At 35.1% G+C, this 20511-nt stretch overlaps 6 protein-coding genes across 8 annotated transcripts; 4 read left to right on the forward strand and 2 right to left on the reverse strand.

Annotated features, from left to right (window-relative positions):
- The first annotated feature begins 289 nt into the window (after positions 1–289).
- Positions 290–767, forward strand: LOC117126144 (uncharacterized protein At4g04775-like). The gene is made up of 2 exons (XM_033273564.1): positions 290–454; positions 531–767. The coding sequence occupies exons 1-2, from the start codon at positions 290–292 to the stop codon at positions 765–767; spliced, it is 402 nt and encodes a 133-aa protein (XP_033129455.1).
- Positions 768–3546: 2779 nt separating this feature from the next.
- Positions 3547–4236, forward strand: LOC117126145. The gene has a single exon (XM_033273565.1). It carries the CDS (start codon positions 3547–3549, stop codon positions 4234–4236), a length of 690 nt encoding a protein of 229 aa, XP_033129456.1.
- Positions 4237–6814: 2578 nt separating this feature from the next.
- Positions 6815–10468, forward strand: LOC103874375 (nuclear nucleic acid-binding protein C1D). 2 transcript variants are annotated; one of them, XM_009152784.3, is made up of 6 exons: positions 6847–7465; positions 7570–7625; positions 7721–7775; positions 9159–9239; positions 9570–9828; positions 10245–10468. In XM_009152784.3, exons 1-5 carry the CDS (start codon positions 7237–7239, stop codon positions 9806–9808), a joined length of 660 nt encoding a protein of 219 aa, XP_009151032.1. In that variant the 5' UTR covers positions 6847–7236; the 3' UTR covers positions 9809–9828; positions 10245–10468. The 2 variants fall into 2 exon arrangements, with proteins under 2 accessions (XP_009151033.1, XP_009151032.1); XM_009152785.3 differs by lacking the exon at positions 9159–9239 and having other exon boundaries at positions 6815–7465.
- On the reverse strand, positions 10432–11315 carry LOC103874374 (early nodulin-like protein 3). Its single transcript, XM_009152783.3, has 2 exons — positions 11000–11315; positions 10432–10914 (listed from the first exon to the last, which is right to left on the reverse strand). The coding sequence occupies exons 1-2, from the start codon at positions 11187–11189 to the stop codon at positions 10535–10537; spliced, it is 570 nt and encodes a 189-aa protein (XP_009151031.2). The 5' UTR covers positions 11190–11315; the 3' UTR covers positions 10432–10534.
- Positions 11316–11567: 252 nt separating this feature from the next.
- LOC103874376 (phospholipase D Z) lies at positions 11568–14254 on the forward strand. 2 transcript variants are annotated; one of them, XM_009152787.2, is made up of 7 exons: positions 11568–12056; positions 12343–12547; positions 12633–12834; positions 12901–13094; positions 13177–13333; positions 13420–13584; positions 13660–14254. In XM_009152787.2, exons 1-7 carry the CDS (start codon positions 11900–11902, stop codon positions 14107–14109), a joined length of 1530 nt encoding a protein of 509 aa, XP_009151035.1. In that variant the 5' UTR covers positions 11568–11899; the 3' UTR covers positions 14110–14254. The 2 variants fall into 2 exon arrangements, with proteins under 2 accessions (XP_009151035.1, XP_033129026.1); XM_033273135.1 differs by having other exon boundaries at positions 13679–13903.
- Positions 14255–18294: 4040 nt separating this feature from the next.
- LOC103874377 (CBL-interacting serine/threonine-protein kinase 25) lies at positions 18295–20189 on the reverse strand. The gene has a single exon (XM_009152789.3). It carries the CDS (start codon positions 19796–19798, stop codon positions 18422–18424), a length of 1377 nt encoding a protein of 458 aa, XP_009151037.1. The 5' UTR covers positions 19799–20189; the 3' UTR covers positions 18295–18421.
- Positions 20190–20511: the final 322 nt, after the last annotated feature.

Here is a 20511-nt window from a genome sequence, read left to right on the forward strand (position 1 = left end):
ACTCAAGTCGAGTATAACTAAGATAAATAGAAATAATTAAAAAGTGCAACTTTGACGCTTTCTGTAAAACTGAGTACTTGGTGAAACTTACAACAAAAAAAACCGTGGGATTCTTAATTTTCCCGCCCAGCTTTTCGAATTTCTAATTTCCCAGCTTTTCCCAATCGTTCAATCGAAGTATTAAAGACCCTTTTTTTAGGTTTTCCCCATTTGCTATCTTCATTTTCTCTCTCTTCCCTAATCTTTCTCCTCTCTCTCCTCGTCACTCCCTCCTCTCCCAAAAACCGAGATGTCCGCCGCTTCATCTTCCACGACCGGTGGTCGGAGACGGATACGAACTCCGGGGATACCTAGTAGGTGTTGGTGCGGGGTGGGCGTCACCGAGATTATCTCCAGAAGCAATCCAAACCCATATCGCCGGTATTATCGGTGTCTCTTTGCGGCTTCACAAAGGGTACATCCGTTTGTTGTTTATATATCGAACGCTTATGAATCACGCTTACTCGTTTTGAAAAAAAATCATGTTGTAGCTCGAGAACGACAATCATGTCTTCAAATGGGTTGACGAAGCCTTCACCGATGAGATACAGCAGCTGAACTACCAAGTTCGAATGCTCGAAGAAGAAGTTCAGAGTCTCAAAGCAACAATAAGGAATGAAGGAGATATCCGCGAAGGTCCCAAAAAGATGCCCATGATAAAGATATCAGGAGGTTGTGTTCTTCTTACCATCGTTTTAGTTGTAGGAATTATGATGTACAAAAAGTAATTGAAATTCTTAAGAGAATTCCAATTTCTATAACTAACTGTTATTGCTAAGCTATGTTTTTCTAAGTTATGCGAAGTTGAACAACCATGTAATTTGATCTATCGAAAAAGTTTCTATTATTTTTAGTATGTTAGACAATTGAGAAAGTGAAACTAACACAATATCTGACCTATTTATACGAAAAAGTCGAACAGAGGATTAAGTTAAGCCAGAAGTTGGAACAAGGATTAAGTGAAACCAAAAGTTGAAACAAGTGAGATTAAGTGAAACCAAAAGTTGAAACAGGTGAGATTAAGTGAAACGAAAAGTTGGAAAATTGACTAAGTGAAACTATAAAGTTGGAAAATTGAACAATAGAGTGAACAAAGTTGTACCGACAATAGAGATATTTTCACCAACATTAACACATTGTTGTACCGATATTTAAACAAAGTTTCACCGACATTAAACATTTACACGAGACCTTCAACCCCATATTTCTGAACATAAGGGTCGCTGTTTAGTACAGACTGCCTGAATTCCTCAACCTCTGGCAAACGCGGATTGAACCTGAAGTCCGCAAATCCACCTTCGGTCTGAAGCCATATATCATCAGGACCAAAATAATCTGCATGGTCTTGATTTTAGCAAAAGTTCTACTCAACTATCACATTTAAAACTAGACACAAAACAACACTTACTCGTAGATTCACAGACTCTCCACATCTTAAGGACCACAATCACCTGTCTACGACCCCCACCACTCATGTCATCAAGACCATCCCGGAAGGCAACTGCCTGAGTGCCGGTCACCACACATCTTATCTGATGGTCACTATTCAGAATAAAGAAAAAGTGCGTCAGTTACAATATATATATATATATATATATATCATATGTTACTTTATACTATGTATGTATATATATATATAAATTTTGCTTGGATCATATGTTACTTTATACTCACATGTTGTCCCTTATGTAAAACTCCATCTTTGGTCCTGAAGGAGCATCGAGATGGGCTTCCGTGTTGAAGACCACTCCCATTGTATCTACCATATAAGTGTTACTCAACTAAATCAGTTCGTTTCACTTAGTTTCACTTACATCTACAGAGTTATACAAAGTTTTGAAACCAAGCCATGCGACTGTTGAGATTACCATTCCTAAATCAGTTGTGATTACCATTCCTAAACCATTCCTAAATCAGTTGTGATTACCATTCCTAAATCTGTTCGTTTCACTTACCTATGGGATATTTGAGGTCACGCCAGTGCATGCGAGGGATTGCATGGATGCTTTTGAAATCAAAGAAAAGACGATTGTTCAGAGGTTTGATGATGCGGACTTGCGTAAGGCGCGAAGCAATTAGTCTGAACGGAGACCTAGTTGTCTTGAAACATGGGTAGGCCCGTTCAACATCTACCACAAAGATTTCCACCATCTTCCCTCTTCCTTCTCAAGGCCTCTAAAATTTTTATAATTCCCATAAGTGTTCATCTCCATCTTGTATCCCTACAAAAATAAAGTACAAAGATCATGTTTATTACATGTTACAAGGATCAAGTTTTTATTTCTGACGGTTACATGTTTATTACACAATTGAGAGATGATGATATAACACTTACATCTTCATCTGCGAGGATATAGTTATAGTAAGACCCACTGTTGGTAACACAGGAATAGAAAGGGTAGATCCTCTATAGTTTCACTCTGAAACGCCAAGCCCTGACCGCCGGGTTATAAGTAACCTCGGAAAGCTTATCGTACTCTGCCATCTTGTTTGTTGAAAGATGAGAGAAGAGATGGAGTATTCGCAGAGATGAGAGAAGAGATGAGAGAGGAGATGGAGTAACAGTGAGTGTTTAAATGCAGAATTCTCTTAAATGCAAGAGATGTAGCGTATAAATGATACTCGGAAGTGTAATGATTATTAAAAGAGATTTTTTCACAAGAGAAGTCGTGGGGACGTGTTTTCCTTACGACGAGTCTATCAAATGTCGTGTTCGTTCCACGAGTCTATCAACCTCGGGCAAAAATAGGAGTAGTAGATTCTAATAGTTCATTAAATTACAGGTTTTTTCTTAAAATTAATATTATCCTTTTCATTGATTATCTCCTACACTGGTAGTTGCTATCATTAAATATATGAACTCTAAATATATTCACTAACTATTATACATTTTGGAAACTGACCATATTTTTAAAAATAAAACGATATAATATCTAAATTTCGTTAAGTTTTGTATAGTTTCAAATTTTCATACAATCTAAATTGTTACGTTTTGCTTAGTTTCATAAATTTAGCCCGTGATTTCCACGAGTTTCACTTACTTATACATATTTATGTATGTTAAAATTTAGGAGAGGCGACTGTTGCAGTCAGAAAGCGTGTTAGATAAGTTGAAGTAGTTATGCTTTCTCGGGGAGAGAAATGGTTTAATCTCGGGGGAGTCTCGAGTCAATCAAGTAATAATACTCATCAAATCAACCTGAGTCAATCAAGTAATAATACTCATAAAATCAACCTTAAATGGACACGCCACTGTTCAACTTCATTAAATATAGTTAGATATATCTTAATAAATTATAGTTTTACAAAGTTTCAATTCCAACAGACGCGACTGTTATTCAAAAGGCGTGTCACAGAAGTCATGTCTTCTCGAGGAGTCCATCAAATCACCTATAAATGGTTTATCACTTCTACAATTACACTCTACAATTACATACAATTTCGAATCTCTACAATTTCCCTCATCTCTCTCATACAATAACATTTTTTCTTTTATCAGAGTTAGACATGGATTCTCTCCCTCCTTCAATGTTTCATAAGATTCTCTCTACGGTAGCAACGATGAATATCCAGGATTTTGGTTCTGCAAGGATTGCTTTTCCCGGGTTCAACGAAGTTGGAAGAGAAGATCACTTCTACAGATCGGCCAATCTCATTTACCTGAATGACTGGGTAGACGAGGTCAGTGCTGTTCGAACATTCAGGCTTAAATGCTACCGTTCGGGTAATCCAGAGGCCATATACTTGAGAGGTATGTATGAGTTCTTCATCCTCCATTTAGTTGATGAAGGATGGGAAAAAATCCATCTTGCTGGTGAGAGAGGATGCGAGTTGGCCCAGTTTGTTGATGGAATGCTGAACTTAGCCTTTAGCGTTGATCAGAGGGAAATTGTTCACAACTACCCTGCCTTTACTCGTCAACATGTTGATAAGATGTTTCAAATCATCTGTAGTTGGCAACTCTCAGGCCATTGGGATTACGATAAACCTGGCATGTTTCTATTTGTGGCTGAAAGGATAGATCCTAATGTGCCATGTGATTGCTGGTGTTCCCACATAGACCCTCCAGAGTTTGAAGTCTCCCTAGATGGATCACGATCACGGTGGAAATGCGATCGTTGTTTCTGGAATTGTGCAGCGTATAACTTCTGCTACCAAATACACTTGACTGCTCGCACATGGCCAATTGAAGATTAGTAGAAGTTTTATCTAGTTTTACTAAGTTGTTAAGTTGATGAGCTGTTATGCTCTGTTATTTCTCTAGTTCTATCTATAAACATTATGTAATTACTCTAGTTATATCTATAAACTAATCTTTTTATTTGAACTTCACTAAATATATCAATAACAACACATGTGGCCGAACAATAACGTAATAATAAATTGCAATCTAAATGTGGAGTACTCAATGTGCGATTTAGTTCAATTTAGCATAACTTTGTAACTGGGACAGTATTTATTTGTTCAGGTTTTATTACGCTACACAGTTATACCAAAGTTTACAATTACACTAAGTCATATAAAGGTTTCGAAAGTTAAGGCGAAATAGATCCGAATTTATGTATCGGGTCTGGATGGTCCGCGAAATGGCCCTGGTTGGGTTGTAATTATGTAAGTTTCTGTTGGCTCTGTGGTCTTTTAATAAATTTTCTGATTTAATTAAAGATATATTAAATTCCAAATCCGGTCAGTTTCGGGCAGGAGTATCTCAGATCATTTTTTTTTCGGGCAGGAGCACCTGAGCGTTTAATTCCTAAAAAAAGCTGAATTGCAGATTGAGAAAGATCTGAGCTAGGGCTGGGTTTCGGATATACAATAAGTTCCGTTCGGTTCGGGTAAAACTTATAATTCAAAATACTGTAAAATAAGATTATTTTGGAATTTTGCCGGATTCGTTTCGATTTGGATCTGTCCAGCCATAATCGGAGCAATAGGACTGTGTATTTAGATATCCGTTCAGATTCGGATCGGGTATTTCAAATTTACGAATATTTCGGTATATAAATATATAATCCATTCGAATATTTTCTGATTTCAGGTCGGATTTGAGTATTTTTACTTCGGGTTCAGATAATTTCGGATATATCCGAATTCCAAACTTAAAAAGAATTGAATGCATTTTCTGTTTTGTCTTTAAATCATTCATGGTAATGTTATTAGTCCAAAAACACATGAAATGTGGACAACAACAACAATAATCCGTCTAAAAACAAAGTCAAAACATCAACAAAATTTATAGATTAAGAAAACAAACCAAAAGAGTTTCTTTATAAAACATAGATGATGATACAAACCGAAAACCTCATATTTTATAAAGCTAAATTGATTTTCATTTGCACGGCATATGTATGACAATAAGATAAGCAGAGGCGGAGTTGGACAGAAGCGGAAGAAGCTGGTGCTTCCGGCCTCCACTCAATTATCAAATATATCGGCCACAAAATACATATATTCTTCAATAGCTCAAGTGGTTAAGCTGTGTATTAATGCAGAGGAACTCGATCCATCGTATTAACGTTCTTTGATTTTTTTTTACTTTTTATAGGAAGTGAATATAAATAGGTCATATTTTCTAGATTTGCTTCCAGTTCCAATAATAATTAGGACCGGCTCTGAAGATAAGTCATGCAATAATATTCAGACACAAGTTATTCAATTACGTTATGTTCTATTTCTTCAATCAACAAAAAACAGTCTTTTAAAGTTTAAACCCGTGGACAAAATAAACAAAATCGACTAACTTCAAAAAGTTGCAAATAAAATCGACTAACTTCTGTGCATCATACAATCTGAATCAAAATTATAACCATCACACAAACAAAATTAAAATGGAGAACGAGAAATAAATGGAGATTGCATAGTGGGTTAAACTAAAAAAGGAATGAGAAGTAGATTTAGGGTTAGTTATATGTATCTTATATATTAAAACAGAAGTCATGACTTCTTTTCATGTGTGATTTTTTTAGTTTGGACCATTCCAAGAAAATATCATATTTAACATAAGTTCATTATTATATCTTTTAATATCTTTATCTTTTTATTTGAAATACAAATGAATATATTTAAAATTTGCTAACAAAATCTTTTTAAAATCTTCTTAGAATCTTTTTAAATTTACTTTCAAAAATTAGTTAGTTTTAATTTAAATTATCATAAAATATAATTAGAAATTAAAATTGAATATAGTTTTGGTTTATAAACGAAAATTTAAATAAAATGAAATTAATTAATTTCACAAATACATTTACTAATAATTTTTAAATATTTTGTTAGAAATAAATATTTATTTTAATTTTATTTTTTTCAAATTTGTTTTCTAATAAACTAAAAATCATGATTTTTTGATGAGTGATATTTTTATTTGGACCATCATTTAAATTATATAATACATGTATAAAAATTTAACTTATCTTAAACTTTTTAATATTCAGTAATTTATTATATAAAATTAATAAACATTACTTAAAAATATTGCGATTTGAATTATGGATCATGATTATAATAAATTAAATATAAAATTGTTTTCATATATGTTATTTCATGCATTAAAAAATTTAGTTTACTAATCAAACGCAAATTCAATAAGACAAATATATAATAAGCAACATATATATGTAATGATTTTAATTTACAGCATGAAAAATATAAAATTATTATATTTAGCATACTTATACAAACATTTAAATATGTGAGTAACATTAAAAATATATAATAATTATGTAAAACAAATATTTATATATATATATAAATTTGATAATATATATCCGCACGGTTGTGCGGGTGGAAATCTAGTATTTATTTATTTCGGATAATCTTGCAGATATCAGTTCGGTTATCCCAACAGGCTTATGTCAAAACCCATTTCGGTATTTTTGCTATTTCAATTCGGATATTGATTCGAATATTTTGGGTCCAGTTCGGATTTGGGTTTGGGTATCGAGTAAAACGCCCAGCCCTGCGGAGTCCTATGGAATTCTGATTCGGGGAAATCGAGATGGGTGAACACGGCCCTTTAACGGCCCATCTGTGACAGCAACTTGATATTGCTGACGTCATTCTTTCTGATTGCGTCAGAAACGCCTCCTATATATTAAAAAAAAAAAAAAATTCAACAAATAATCTACCGCCGCCGCCGCAAACCTAACTCTTCGCCGCCGTGTTGTTCCCAACTCTGTCTAACTCTTCAGTTGAATAAGGATGGAAGGAGGAGGTGAAGGAAGTAGTAGCGCCGCCGCCGCAGCAGGAGTAGTTCCGAAATCAGCGATGGATGCTGTGAAGCAAGCACTGGCCCACCTCGAGGAGCTCAAACCGCAGCTCGAGGAGATGCTCTCTCTAGCTCAGCCAGAGGTTCTTGCGCAAATGCAGCCGTTGAAGCGAGCTAAGGTTATGTACATGCTCGCCGAAGCCACCACAACAATCTTCAATCGTAACCCTCCTCCTCTTCCTCTTTCTTCTTCTTACTATGAGATTGAAAAGTTTGTTCCTTTGTGGGATATATAAATGTGTTGTTGTGGCTTTTTTGTTTTACAGTGAGGTTGAGATGTACAGGTGTTAATCCTGACGATCACCGTGTGAAATCCGAAATTGTAATGTCTTTTGGCTATTCGTTTTTGTTTGTTGATGAAATGACATCTCTTTGGCTGTTTTTGCTGATGGTGTAGTCTTTTTTTTTTTTTTGCAGGAGAGGCTTGACGTCTACAAAGAGAAGTTGCAGCGGTGTATGGATCGAAGCAAGGGTAAACACCCTGTTCCTTACTAATTTCGTTAGAAAGATCAAAACTTGTTTACTTATATGACTGTTTGGATTGAAAGATTGAGTATTTGGGTTCGTTAAAACTTTTGTTTCGGTTTGAATTGGTGATTGTGTGGTCTCGTGGACAAAAACAAGTTTTATCTCTTAACCAGCCTCATTTAGCTTATAAAGTTGCTGGCTTAGATATTTGTGCTCTTAGTTTATAAATTTCTTAGCCAGTCTTATCTTATAGAGAATGACAGGTGCTATTGCTAGGCGACGGTTAAGCGTCTTATAGTCTTATAGAGAATTATTGTTTAGGTGGGTGTCTAAACCGATTTTTTAGACGCTTACACGATTTTCTTAAATATCATTATGGAAAAATCGTTTCATTTAGATCCAATTTGCTGAACCGCTGCCTCGGTTTTTAGAGCACCTCCAACCCACCTTAGAGATCTCCATAGAAAAAAAAATATAGATGAGATTTTTGCTCCAATATGTTCTTCTATAATAAGAGAATGCTATATTTGTCTTTATAAATAGAGGAATGCTATTCTATTTTTTTCTCTATTTTAGAGATTTCTATTATAGAGATGGGTTGGAGATGGTCTTAGAACACTGTTGTAAACGCAGTCCTCTTTTCTAATCTTTCTAGGGACCTGCATTTCTGACCTTGTACTGGAGTATCTGTGTTTGTTAGTTTTTTTTTTGTGCTATAAGGTGATGATTATAACTTCTTTCGTGGAAGGATTTATTATTGCATACACCCATCTTAAATGCAGGGGAGTAGTATGTCAACTTTGTATACTGAAGTGGTGTTTCCATTGGAAGGCTTATCATATTCTCTCCCGCCTAATGCATTGTTCTGCGCTTAGCTTTTCGTCACCTTGACTATTTCATCTACCTATATCATCTTTAATTTCCAATTTGCTTCTATAAAAAAATGTGTTGCATTCCATTTGGGACACCTAAGTCTGTTGAAATCAAATAAACTTCTTTGTTTGCTATATTTCCCAAATTGATTGATACTCAACTTACTTTTATAAAACTTATAAGATCTATTTCATTGAATTCTTGTTAGCAAGCCATTTTCCCTTTTTGTTGAAGATCCATCAGTTTTTCCGTCTACAACAGTTTTACATGGTTTGGGCCTCGCTCCGTACATAGAGCGAGGCCCAAACCATGTAATTTAAATCCCTCCCAACGGGAATCGAACTTATGACTTGGTGTTGGTTTCATCATTTCATTAGATAAGCGTTACATCAGTTTTATCTTGTTTAGGAATCTTTTTTATTCAGTTGGATTTTGTTAGAGACTGAATTGCTACCTTAAATTCACTGTCTTATCCGCTATATGATCTCTTATTTTTTTAACCTTTTTATCGTAGAACCATTGCGTCCGACTACAGTCTTAAACCGTCAGGCAGCAACCCGTTTCATCGAACACTCTCTGCCTGATCTTTCATCTGGTAAGCTTTTATACAGTTTTCGGCTCCGACTGGTGACCATTTCGGGAACACGAGGAACGAATAGAAAATGAATGTATAGGAATAAAATTACATGAATGAAAAGGAATACTTGTTTCTTATCAAATTTAACAAGAAATGTTTTTGTTATATATTTCTCTACAAAAAAAGGAATGGAGAGGAACAAGAAGGAAAAACTATTCCTTGTGAATGGTGTTTTTTTTTGGGAATGATAAGGAATTCAGCGTTCCCTTTCGTTCCTTGGTCACTATTCAAAGCCTTCGCTTTCCTACCTTCCTCGTTTCTCTAACAACCGTTGTTTGATAATTGCAGCTCAAAGGCAAAACATTAGAGACCTCAGCAAAGGAGAGAAATCAAGGATGAGGTATTCTGAAACATCTGCAAAAAAGAGGAAATACCAATCAAATGAGAAACAGTCTGTTCGATCTGCTGCAAAGGAATTTCTTGAAAAGGCAGCTCGTGAGCTTAATGGTAACAATGAAAATGGTTTGAAGGGCCCTCTAATGGCGGCAGCTGAAGGTTCAGATGATGTTGAAATGGGTACAGCCTGATTTTCCAAATATATATCATGGTAACGTTCTCTTGTCCAAGTTATAAATTGCTCTCTTCTTATTATCTCTGACCACCTGAATGTAAATCTCTAGAATTGACATAAATTGTGCTATTTAATTAGTTTGTGATATATTGGGAAACTGATAGTGAGTTTAAAGTATATACAGGGAAATAAACATATAGTTTCTTATAGATAGAAACTCCAGCTATTATCCCATAATAAGAGCACTGTTATTTTTCCGAATAATGTAGCCTCTTTATAAGTTGTTCTTACTTCTCGTGATGGTGTATAACTTTGGTATTCAGGCCACTGGGCAAGTGTTGTTTGTTGTCCCCTTGAGGGTTGAAATGAATCAGTATTCTATTAAGTCATTGCGTATGTCACTTGTTTGCAAACTCTTGGTCCTTTTAAATCTTTATGTTCTTCTTTTGCAGCTGCTGATCTTTTTGGATTGTGTCTTCGGCATTCGTCGTCCTCATCACCATCTTTTTTTCTGAGAGAAGTTTGTTTTCTCAACTCATCTTATCTTTGATGGTGTCTTTTAAAATTTATGGACCTATATAAGTTAGGGGGTTGGTGTATGTTGTAGATTGCATTTTGTTAGCAACTGATCTCATAATCTCTTGGAAATTCGTCTAATATATTCGGGAATACACCATTGTCAAAAAGCCAAAAGAATTTTAACCGAACGAATATAAACCAGAGATGGAATCTAAACATTCTATTATTGGTAGAGCAGAACAATTGCTAATCCAACAAGTCCAAAAACTCCAATTCTTCTGGTCAAAGAAGAAGCTGAACCGGTTGCAGGTGGAACAGCTGGAGTTCCCAAGAGAGCATGAGAAGGTGCCGGAGAAGGAGCAGAGCCGGTGAAGAAACCACCAGTGTGTCCCCCACGAGAGGACATGACAACAATGTGAAGCTTCTCGCCTTCGATGCAATTGCTCTTGGTGCCGCTGATGAAGAAGAAAGGACCAGATCTATCTAGCTTCACCTTGGTGTCTCCATTGCTGTAATTAGCTGCTGGGTTCGTGGTGTTGCAGTTGATGTAAGCTTCTTTAGTCACTTGCAGAACCGAGTCCTTTTCTCCATCGTACTTCCACACTGCGTTTAACACATTTCACATAAGGTTATGAACTTTAAAGTAAAAACGAAAGAGATGTGTTGTTGGAGAGAGAGAAAAACTCACCGAGAGAATCGCCGACGTGAAACCGCAAACTCTCAGCCCATTTGTTGAGGGATTCAGAAGGCGAAGAAGGGATTTTCCAGGCGCTGGATTTGCCTCCGACCAGAATCTCTTTGCAACAGGCGAGATCAGCCAACAACAGTAAGCAGAAGAAGTATAGACAGGAAGTCTCAAGTAGAGTTGTCCGAGCCATTAGAGTTAGTTTGAGTATGAGACAGAGAGAGAAAAAGATGAGACTGATGTGGCTTAAGTGAGTCTGTTGTGAATGAATGATTGGATGTGTATATATAGAGGAAGAAACTAGCCGTTTGGAAGTAAATGGTGCTACTCTGCTTGTCCTAACGGTTATTTATAACGGTCAAGTCCCTTACCAAGTCTCTCTTCCAAGAAAAGAAAAAGTAGAAAAAAACATTTAAAAAAAAACGGTCGGAGACAGACATTAAATTTGGCATTTACTTGAGATGTTCTGCTCTAACTAATAAAACTTCTACGTCATTTTCTGGTTAATTTTGTTTACACGTACAATAATAATATAATGAGATTTAAAATGATTAATTCCACCCGAAAATATTTATAATAATTTTAATATCAATATAATTTAATAATTTAAATGACAAAAGAAAAAGAAAAAAGCAATTAATACACAAACTATACAAAATTTATGTCCAAAAGCTTTTAATTAGTCTAGATTTTTTTAGTTATTGAGGGTGATTTCCTTGCCGTTAATAACTTCAAATTTGCGATGTGTGAAGCATTGACTTTTCAAGATCAAAATTTATCCGTAAAAGAATATTCGTCGGTGCTCACAAACTATAATGCGTTCTCATATGTTCTCTTGAGTCTTCTTGATGATGAACAGAGCAGTGCTGCTGAATCCATACCTGGCCACTCAAGAAGAAAAAGATGAGGAGAGTACTTCTATACGCATTCGTTTTGGTTCTAGCTTCCCTCTCCCTACCACGTTTTGTAGATTCTTCCGACCGATGCAAAGCTTGGCTAGTTCAGTCCAACCCCACTGACATGCCCGAGCTTCCTCTCATCCCTGGTGTACTTTCCACAGGTTATTATTCAATATCACTATTTTCTCTGTTTTAGTGTTTTCTTCCCTAGAAAATCTGCAAATTTGTGGTTAGATTCTATCAAAACTCTGGATTTGAAGTTAAAGGTTTTCTTATAGAATGATGCAGAATCATTTCGTTGCTTGTATTCAGAGAAAGATTGTTTTTTTTTTTCGAAAAAAAAACTCTGTTTTTGATAACTTCCCCGGAAAAGTTGGATACTTTAGTTAGTTTGTTATAATTACAAAAACCAGATCTTTATTTGTTTTAATGTCTGGTGGGGTGCAGGTGATGTGTTTCAGTGGCTTGCAAACAATTCAACAAGATCACTTGACATCATAGCACAGTACTGGCAGCTTCTTGCTAGTCCAAAGGATCCTCGCTCTGGCGATTTCGGTTACTCGGATTCAGATTTGCAGCAGTTTGGAGCTCATCTTGGTTCTCTTGTTTACAAATCCATCGACAGTGCTGCTAATCGCAACGTTAGCATCAGGTAAAACCAGTAAAAAATTAAGATCATTTCTTTGAGCCAACTGTTTTGAGTTTTTGATCATAGAATTATAAATGTTTGTGCATAGATTATTATCTCATTCAGGAGTATACCCAGAGTACACCAAAGAACCATCTGATCTTGCTAATGGAAGACCAAACGTGAAGAATGTGACTTTGCTACTAAGCAAATGGTACGGCTCAGGGATTGTTCATGCCAAGGTTTGGATTTCAGATGACCGCGATGTTTATATAGGATCTGCCAACAATGATTGGAAGTCTCTAACTCAGGTAATGTCTAAAACATATACACATTGGAACCATGTAGAACAATGTCAACTCTTTGGATGTTGCCAGGTGAAAGAAGTTGGGATATACTTAAGTGGATGTTCACAAATTGCTAGAAAGATCAAAACTTATTTCGATAACTTGTGGAGATTAGCCTCTCTTGACTCTTCAGTTCACACGAGAAATGCATCAGATCAACAATGGTTGATCAATAGAACTGTTCCTTGCTGGTCACGTTTTATACCTAGCAAAGCGAGATGCAAGTAATGTTACACTAAACCTAGAAACAATATTCTTCTTTTTTTAATCTTACTAGAGAGTGAGTTATCTCTCTTTTTTTCTCAGGTCACCTCTTCCAAGTTACATAGAGACACCTAATGTTTCACCAGGTTATCCTCCACTGTCTGATCCTGAGATGTTCAATATCGACATCGGAACTCTCCCTAGAAACCGTTCTTGTCAAGAAACGCAACCGAGTTATCTATCTTTTGCACCACCTGAGGTTTAAAAAAACAAGAAAATTTTAGAACATTCCAACGCTCTTTGCTTGTATATATGATATGGTTTTGGTTTCTTGAATATATGTAGCTTTTGTTTGGAAAGCATCAATCTGATGAACAAGGATGGATAGACACAATCAAATCAGTAGTGGAAGGAGGAACAGTGAGGATCAATACAATGGATTGGCTTGGTCAGTCTCAGTACACTAATCCCACGGTTTACTGGTCATCACTTTCTTCTGCGGTTTCCCAGGTACTAAACCTGTTCTTGATGATCTTATACTCGTCTGAAATGTCAGAATATGAAATACATAAGCTGACATCGCAGGTTGTCTTCGCTAAGAATGCTAAAGTGAAGATCCTAGTAGCATATTGGGGTCATTTCATTCCGGCCACTGATGGTTACTTGAGGTCGCTGCTCTACTCCAATGTTCTTTGCTCATCTTCCTCTGTGCAAAGTAAATGTTTTGGCCAAGTGGAGATCAGATACTACATGGTTCCTGGGTTTAACAAGACAGGACCTGCTGTCAGAAACGGGACTAAAACGGGAAACCTATATCCAGGTTACACGAGGGTGAATCATGGGAAGTATGTGGTCAGCGACGTTAGGGCTCACATAGGAACCAGCAATTTGGTTTGGGACTATTTTTATGCGACAAGTGGTGTGAGCTTTGGAACATACAATATAGAGTTTGTGTTGAAGCTTCAGGAGATCTTTGATGCAGATTGGAACTCTCCCTATGTAGTTCCAGTTCAAGAATTTGGACAAGATGTTTAAAATACTACTCTCCTTGCAGAGAAGTCTTCAATTTATATCAGATTTCAAACTTAGGGTATATTCCAGACAAATGTTTAGTGACCATTGCATGATCTCAGTTGTTAGGAATGATCATTCTAAATTCTGATAGTTTCCAATTGATTAACTATGTCCAAAACCTTAGTCTACATAGATGTGTTACTGAATAATAAAATTTCATACATAAATCAATCTATCAGAATTATAAACCGTATAAAGGAGTATTTTTTTATTGATCTTAGATTAATGTAAATAAACTATTTTGGATGATCAAACAACTTTTGGAAAGAGATCAATAAAAATTACTGAAATCTTATCATGCGTAAGTATAAGAATCCCTAAGGCCACTTATATTACATGGATTCATCCAAACATGAGCAACACAATTTATTGAGTCCATTATTTTAAACACGATTGTAAACATGGTCTAGTTGGGGATATTTTCGTATTGGACGTAGCATTTTGTGTAGGACTTACATTTTGGTTGGAGTAGGACCGAAGGAAGGTCGTTGGAATTAGAAATGAACAAAAGACACAGAGACACATAAATAGATAGATTGAAACATGAAATGGGGCCGACGACATCAGATGACGGGTAAGCAGTTAGGTAATTAGTACCACATATTGCCTTCATCCTTATTCAATCTGTTATACACTTATACGTCACTGTTCCTTTGTCTTACACCACACACACCCACCGGCTTAGGATATATAGCAGAAACCAAATTGTTGTGGACCGAGCCGTTTTTGTGTGTATATGATATATCTAGAGTACAAGAAATATACTATTTGTTTGGGTTATTATAGCTAATTGTGGAGTTGATTCCGTGTTTCTTTAGTTTAATAATGTTGGATGAAAATAACCTTCTTTTTTGGGGATAAAGTTTGGTGGTCCAGTGATAATGTTGGTGCATGTTCCATCTATTTTAGCTCGACTTGTATTCCATGCATCGAGGCTAAACGATGCATGATTGATTCATAGCACCCACAAACAGCATCTTTCACTTTTTTTTTTTTAATCTCATTTTTCGTATATAGTCATTTCTCATTTTATTTTTCATTATAGCCCATGCATGGGTTATGTCAGAATAAATAAAAAAAATAATCTAAGTCTCAAATCGGATATTAGATAGAATAAAGTCTAATATATATAGTTGGTCCAATTCCACTTAGTATGAAGTATTTTGAGAATAATTACACAAAAATAAATCTGTGAGGGCTTAAGCCCAAAACAGAAAATATCATTGTAAACGAGGGATTGAATATCTGGTGACGGACGTTTGACTCTAGTTGAGCGTCTGGCCTTCAGCATAGACATCCGGTCTGGCTCTAGTAGATTCGTTTATATAACTGCGAATCCATCATAATTTTAGTTCATATTTATATTTGTTTTCTAAAATAAGTATACCAAACTATATATAATTCTTACAAAAATATATGAAAAAATCTAAAGCACCAAAATATAGGAAACAACAAAAAATGAAAAAATTAACTAATTTAGAATAAAAAGTTATGATTTAGTTCAAAAAAAAGACAGTCCAATATATCCAAATAATAATTAGACGGACTATATATTATACATAAAATCACATATATCTAATTAAAATGATAACATAATATTATTTAAAATTATCGTTAATTTTTAGGTATAAACTATAACTTGATTTAAAATTTTAAATAAATGAAAACAAAATATAAACAAATTATTATAATGTATTTACTTTATAAATATTTAAACATGTATATATATACGGGAGAATCACCTAGTATCTACTATTTAGCAATCTAGTTTTCTGATCTTATGTTATACTGTTATGTCGTCTAATCTTTTTTTTAATGTTATATGTTATGTCTAATCTAAAAGAAAATTGTCGCTCAATCTAACGCCGTTTACGGACCGATATCTTAACGCTTGTAATTTGTGCATATATCACTTTTCCAGAATGTTTGCATTACGCAATAATAGATGCAACTAGGTTAAGACCCGCGCCTTGCGCGGGATGAACATTATATATATAAATTATTTTATATATTATATGTTTATAGCATATTATGAAATAATAAATATATATTGAATAGCATATTATGAAATAATAAATATATATTGAATAAATAAAAAATCATTATCTACTACTTGTATAATTAAATTGGTGCGAACGTATAAATAAATTTAGTAAATCGAAATTTTTTTTTCTATTTGATATGATATATAATTAAATTTAAATAATAGTAACATATATATGGTATATGTTAATATTAATATTTATTAGATGATGCTTTTTGTTCATATTTTTTTTTATCATTTGTATCTGTTAAAGCAAAAAGTCTAAATTAGTGATAACAAAATTTTCACTGTGGGAATAATGGTTTAAGTCATTTATAACATTTAAAAAAATTAAGTTGTCAATATTTTTTCAAATTTTTATCAAAAAAATGTTCAAAGTAAATTTCAAAATTACGATATTTATGTATTTTTATATGACATATAATTTAATTTAAAATGATACATATATTTATATATCTTTTAACTTATTAAATGAGACTTTCAACTTATATTATTTTTCAATTATTTGTATCATGTCATAACAAAAGTTTTAAATCATAGATTACAAAATTTGAATGTGAAACTTTTAACAGTTTTAGTAATTTATACTCGTTTTTAAAAATTCAAAATATAATATATAAATAATTTTTTTAATTTTTATTATATGGTTACTATGATTGTTTAATTTATTTTAATAGCTTAAAATTAAACAAATATAATTATAATACACATATTTTTTTATCAAATCTTTATTATTCAAAATTATTAATTGTCATATATACTTTAGCCACATTAGGCAATTCCGTAATCTTATTTAAGAAAATAATGAATCACATTAATAATGTATTTATTGTGGTTTAATAAAAAGCTTATTATATATTTAAATGGACCAACATATTCTCTAAGGATTCTAAGAATCATTCTAGTGATGACATGTGGCTACAAAAAAAATGTTGTAATGCTTCTCAAATAATATATAAGGGATGACAATTAAAAAATTGGACTCGTCGAAGTTTCATGATGTATTTTCCTCATTTAAAATGGCTTTTGTCCTGACTTTGTTCTTTGAAATTACTCTTTCTATAATTTGACTTTGTAATACAAGGAAAGGTGTGTTGTTTTGGACTCTCTACGACACAAACACGTGCCGGTTCTTCTCAAAACTCACCAATTATCTGCAAGGTTTGTGTCCGGTACTTTTTCTCCATCACGCAACTAACGTTATCGTATCCACTAATCCAATCGTTATGTGTCGCTAATTTGTAGTTAAACTCACCCACTGAAATCTGTCTGTAATTATACTGGCGGTGAACAACAAAATGTTAGTATTAAATATGTCCTGGCTCTGGTCAAAGTAACGTATTTCATTTTCAAAAGTTATTAAATTAATTGTAATATTAAAGAAAATATGCATATGCTGCGTGACAGGAAAAATGACTCGCGAAGTTCTTGTTGTTAACGTTAAATCATGTGCTAGAAATGACAAAATGTCATTGATTCGTAGTGCTACTAGATATTTTGATATACTCTGCTACGTGAATACAATAAGCATTAGATTCAACAGGACTTTAAATATCTCATGAAAAGCTTCAAAGTTAAATTTCCATTTTTCTTATTTTATAACATGTTTAAATATTTTAATATAATTACAGATAAACAAAAAAATTGACATATTAGTAGGTATTTATGTTTTTGAATCCCCCCTTAATTGACATTTTGAAGAACATTTATTATGTTATAATGCTTTCAACATGGTATTTTGATATGAAATGATTTACTAAGAAAATGATTTACTAAATACAGTCAGAAATGAAAATACACACTAACAACAAAATTCCAGTTATTTTTCATAAGATTTTTTATTAGCCTTATGTCAAATACTTCATATTAACTTTATTAGTTATTTTTGTCAGCTTTAATATATGTTCGGCCTAAGTCATTCCTAAAATTTAAGCAAACCACATTAGTAGCAGTTATGCAACATACTACTAGTACACAACTTCAATTGTTCGTATAAATCTCTTGTAATTTCTTCATATCATCAGAGGTTAAGACTTTTGTATTCATATATTCATGTAAATTAGCATAAAGATTCAACATTTTTTTGGGTCAAACAAACATTATGTTAGAAAATGTATGACTAATTTAAGTTTCTTAATGAACTAAACGGTTCCATATACACAAAAATCTTCCCGAGTCTAATAACAAGCGAATTAAACAAACCAAATTAACAGCTTCACATTACTATCATTATATTCTCTCACAGTCACTACCAGAGTTTTCATCGCTAGTATAATTATTACTACTATTATTACTGTCATTAATAATAATAATATTATTATTATTATTGTCACCGTGCCACGACCACACGATGTCCTTCAACGCCGGCCTGACTTGCTCCTCATACAACTTGTTATACTCCAGAGTGTCTCCAGCCGATTTACACAGCTCCACGACGGCAACCTCCGGCGCAACCTCGAAAACCTCCGCCGTCACCGATATCTGCCCCTTCCTCCCCTCCGTCTTCCCCTGCATCCTCACCTTGAAATCCTTCGTCCTCTTCACCTTCATCCCCATCTCCTTCCCGATCCCTTCCATCTTCCCCATTATCTCCGCCGCTGACCACCGCGACGTGAACATGGACCTCACCTTCCTCTTGCTCTCGAACAAACTCGACAGATCGAACCCCGACGACATCGACGATATGAACTCAAACGCGTTGAAAAACTTCGGCGACACCACCACCGCCGGCGCCGCCGCTCCGTCCTCCTCCTCCTCGCCGTCGTTAACGACCGTGATCATCGGAGCCTTGAAGCTTTTCCGAAACCACGGCGTCCGCGTGATCGCCGGGATCGAGATCCGTTTCTCCGGATCGACGACGAGGAGCTTCGAGATCAGCCTCCTCGCTTCCGGCGAAAACCACGGAGGAAAGTCGAACTCCGCCTTGAATATCTTTCGATACATGTTCATGAGATTCTCGTCTTGAAACGGAAGGTATCCAGCGAGGAGCACGTACAAAACGACGCCGCACGACCAAATATCCGCTTTCGCGCCATCGTATCCCTTCTTTCTCAGAACCTCTGGCGCCACGTAAGCAGGCGTGCCGCACTGAGTGTGGAGCAATCCGTCTTGGAGAAGCTGCTCGGGCAAGGCCGAGAGTCCGAAGTCGGAGACCTTGAGATCTCCGTTCTCGTCGACGAGGAGATTCTCCGGCTTCAGATCGCGGTGAGAGACCCCCCTGCTGTGGCAGAAATCGACGGCCGAGATCAGCTGCTGGAAATATCTACGCGCCGCGTCTTCTTTAAGTTTTCCTTTAACGACTTTGGCGAAAAGCTCTCCGCCTCTGACGAACTCCATCACGAAGAAGATCTTCGTCTTGGTCGCCATGACTTCTTTGAGCTCGACGATGTTGGGGTGGCGGACGAGCTTCATGATGGAGATCTCGCGCTTGATCTGATCCATCATGCCGTTACGTTTCATGACGTGGTCTTTGTTGATGATCTTGATCGCGACGCTTTCGCCGGTGGTGATGTGTTTTGCGTGGTAGACTTTAGCGAAGGTTCCTTTGCCTAAAAGCCTTCCTATTTCGTATTTCCCGAACAGAACAACGCGCCGTTCTTCCTCCATTTACAAATTTAATGTTTACTTGATAAAAGAGAAAAAAAAACTCAGATGAAGAGAAGATTAGGAGTTGGGAAAAGGAAAAGGTGTGGTTGATGCATGAGGAAACCATGAGCATATGCTAACGTTACAGAAGTGGAATGATTCCATATTCTGCAAAAAACAGTTATTACCAGAGAGAGGGAGAGAGATGGTGGTGAAACAATGATAGAAGGTTGAATTGGTGGTTTGGTTTATAAGAAACTCGACGGCCCCTTGGAAAATATATATTCAGTGGGGGTTGATAGAGATTCCCACAGGAAAGAGACTCTTAAATCAAGCTAAGCCGCGGTTTAGAGATGCAGATTGTATAGGAGTATATTCTCTATATAATAAGTTTAGATTTTTTTTATGTTTTAAAAATATATTTAATTGTGCCAGTTTAACACTAATTAGATATTAAAATATCATGAAATCTTTCAGTTACACCTTTCTCTTTTGCCATTGGTTAATAAGAACTTTAACGGAATAATGATGTTAAATAAAAATTGAAACTCCCCTGATTTTGTTTCTCCTTTGTTTAACGAAACTGTTATATTCCTTGTTATTCACTCAGATGCCAAAAAATAATAAAAAAAATCCTTGTTACTCACCCTTTAAATCTGGACTGTTTACATGGGATTGGTAAGTGATGTAGTCGTCTAGAGCCTACCATGATCTACTCTATTAATTTAGAACTA

This window comes from Brassica rapa, chromosome A06, assembly GCF_000309985.2.
Source record: "Brassica rapa cultivar Chiifu-401-42 chromosome A06, CAAS_Brap_v3.01, whole genome shotgun sequence".
Taxonomy (NCBI): domain Eukaryota; kingdom Viridiplantae; phylum Streptophyta; class Magnoliopsida; order Brassicales; family Brassicaceae; genus Brassica; species Brassica rapa.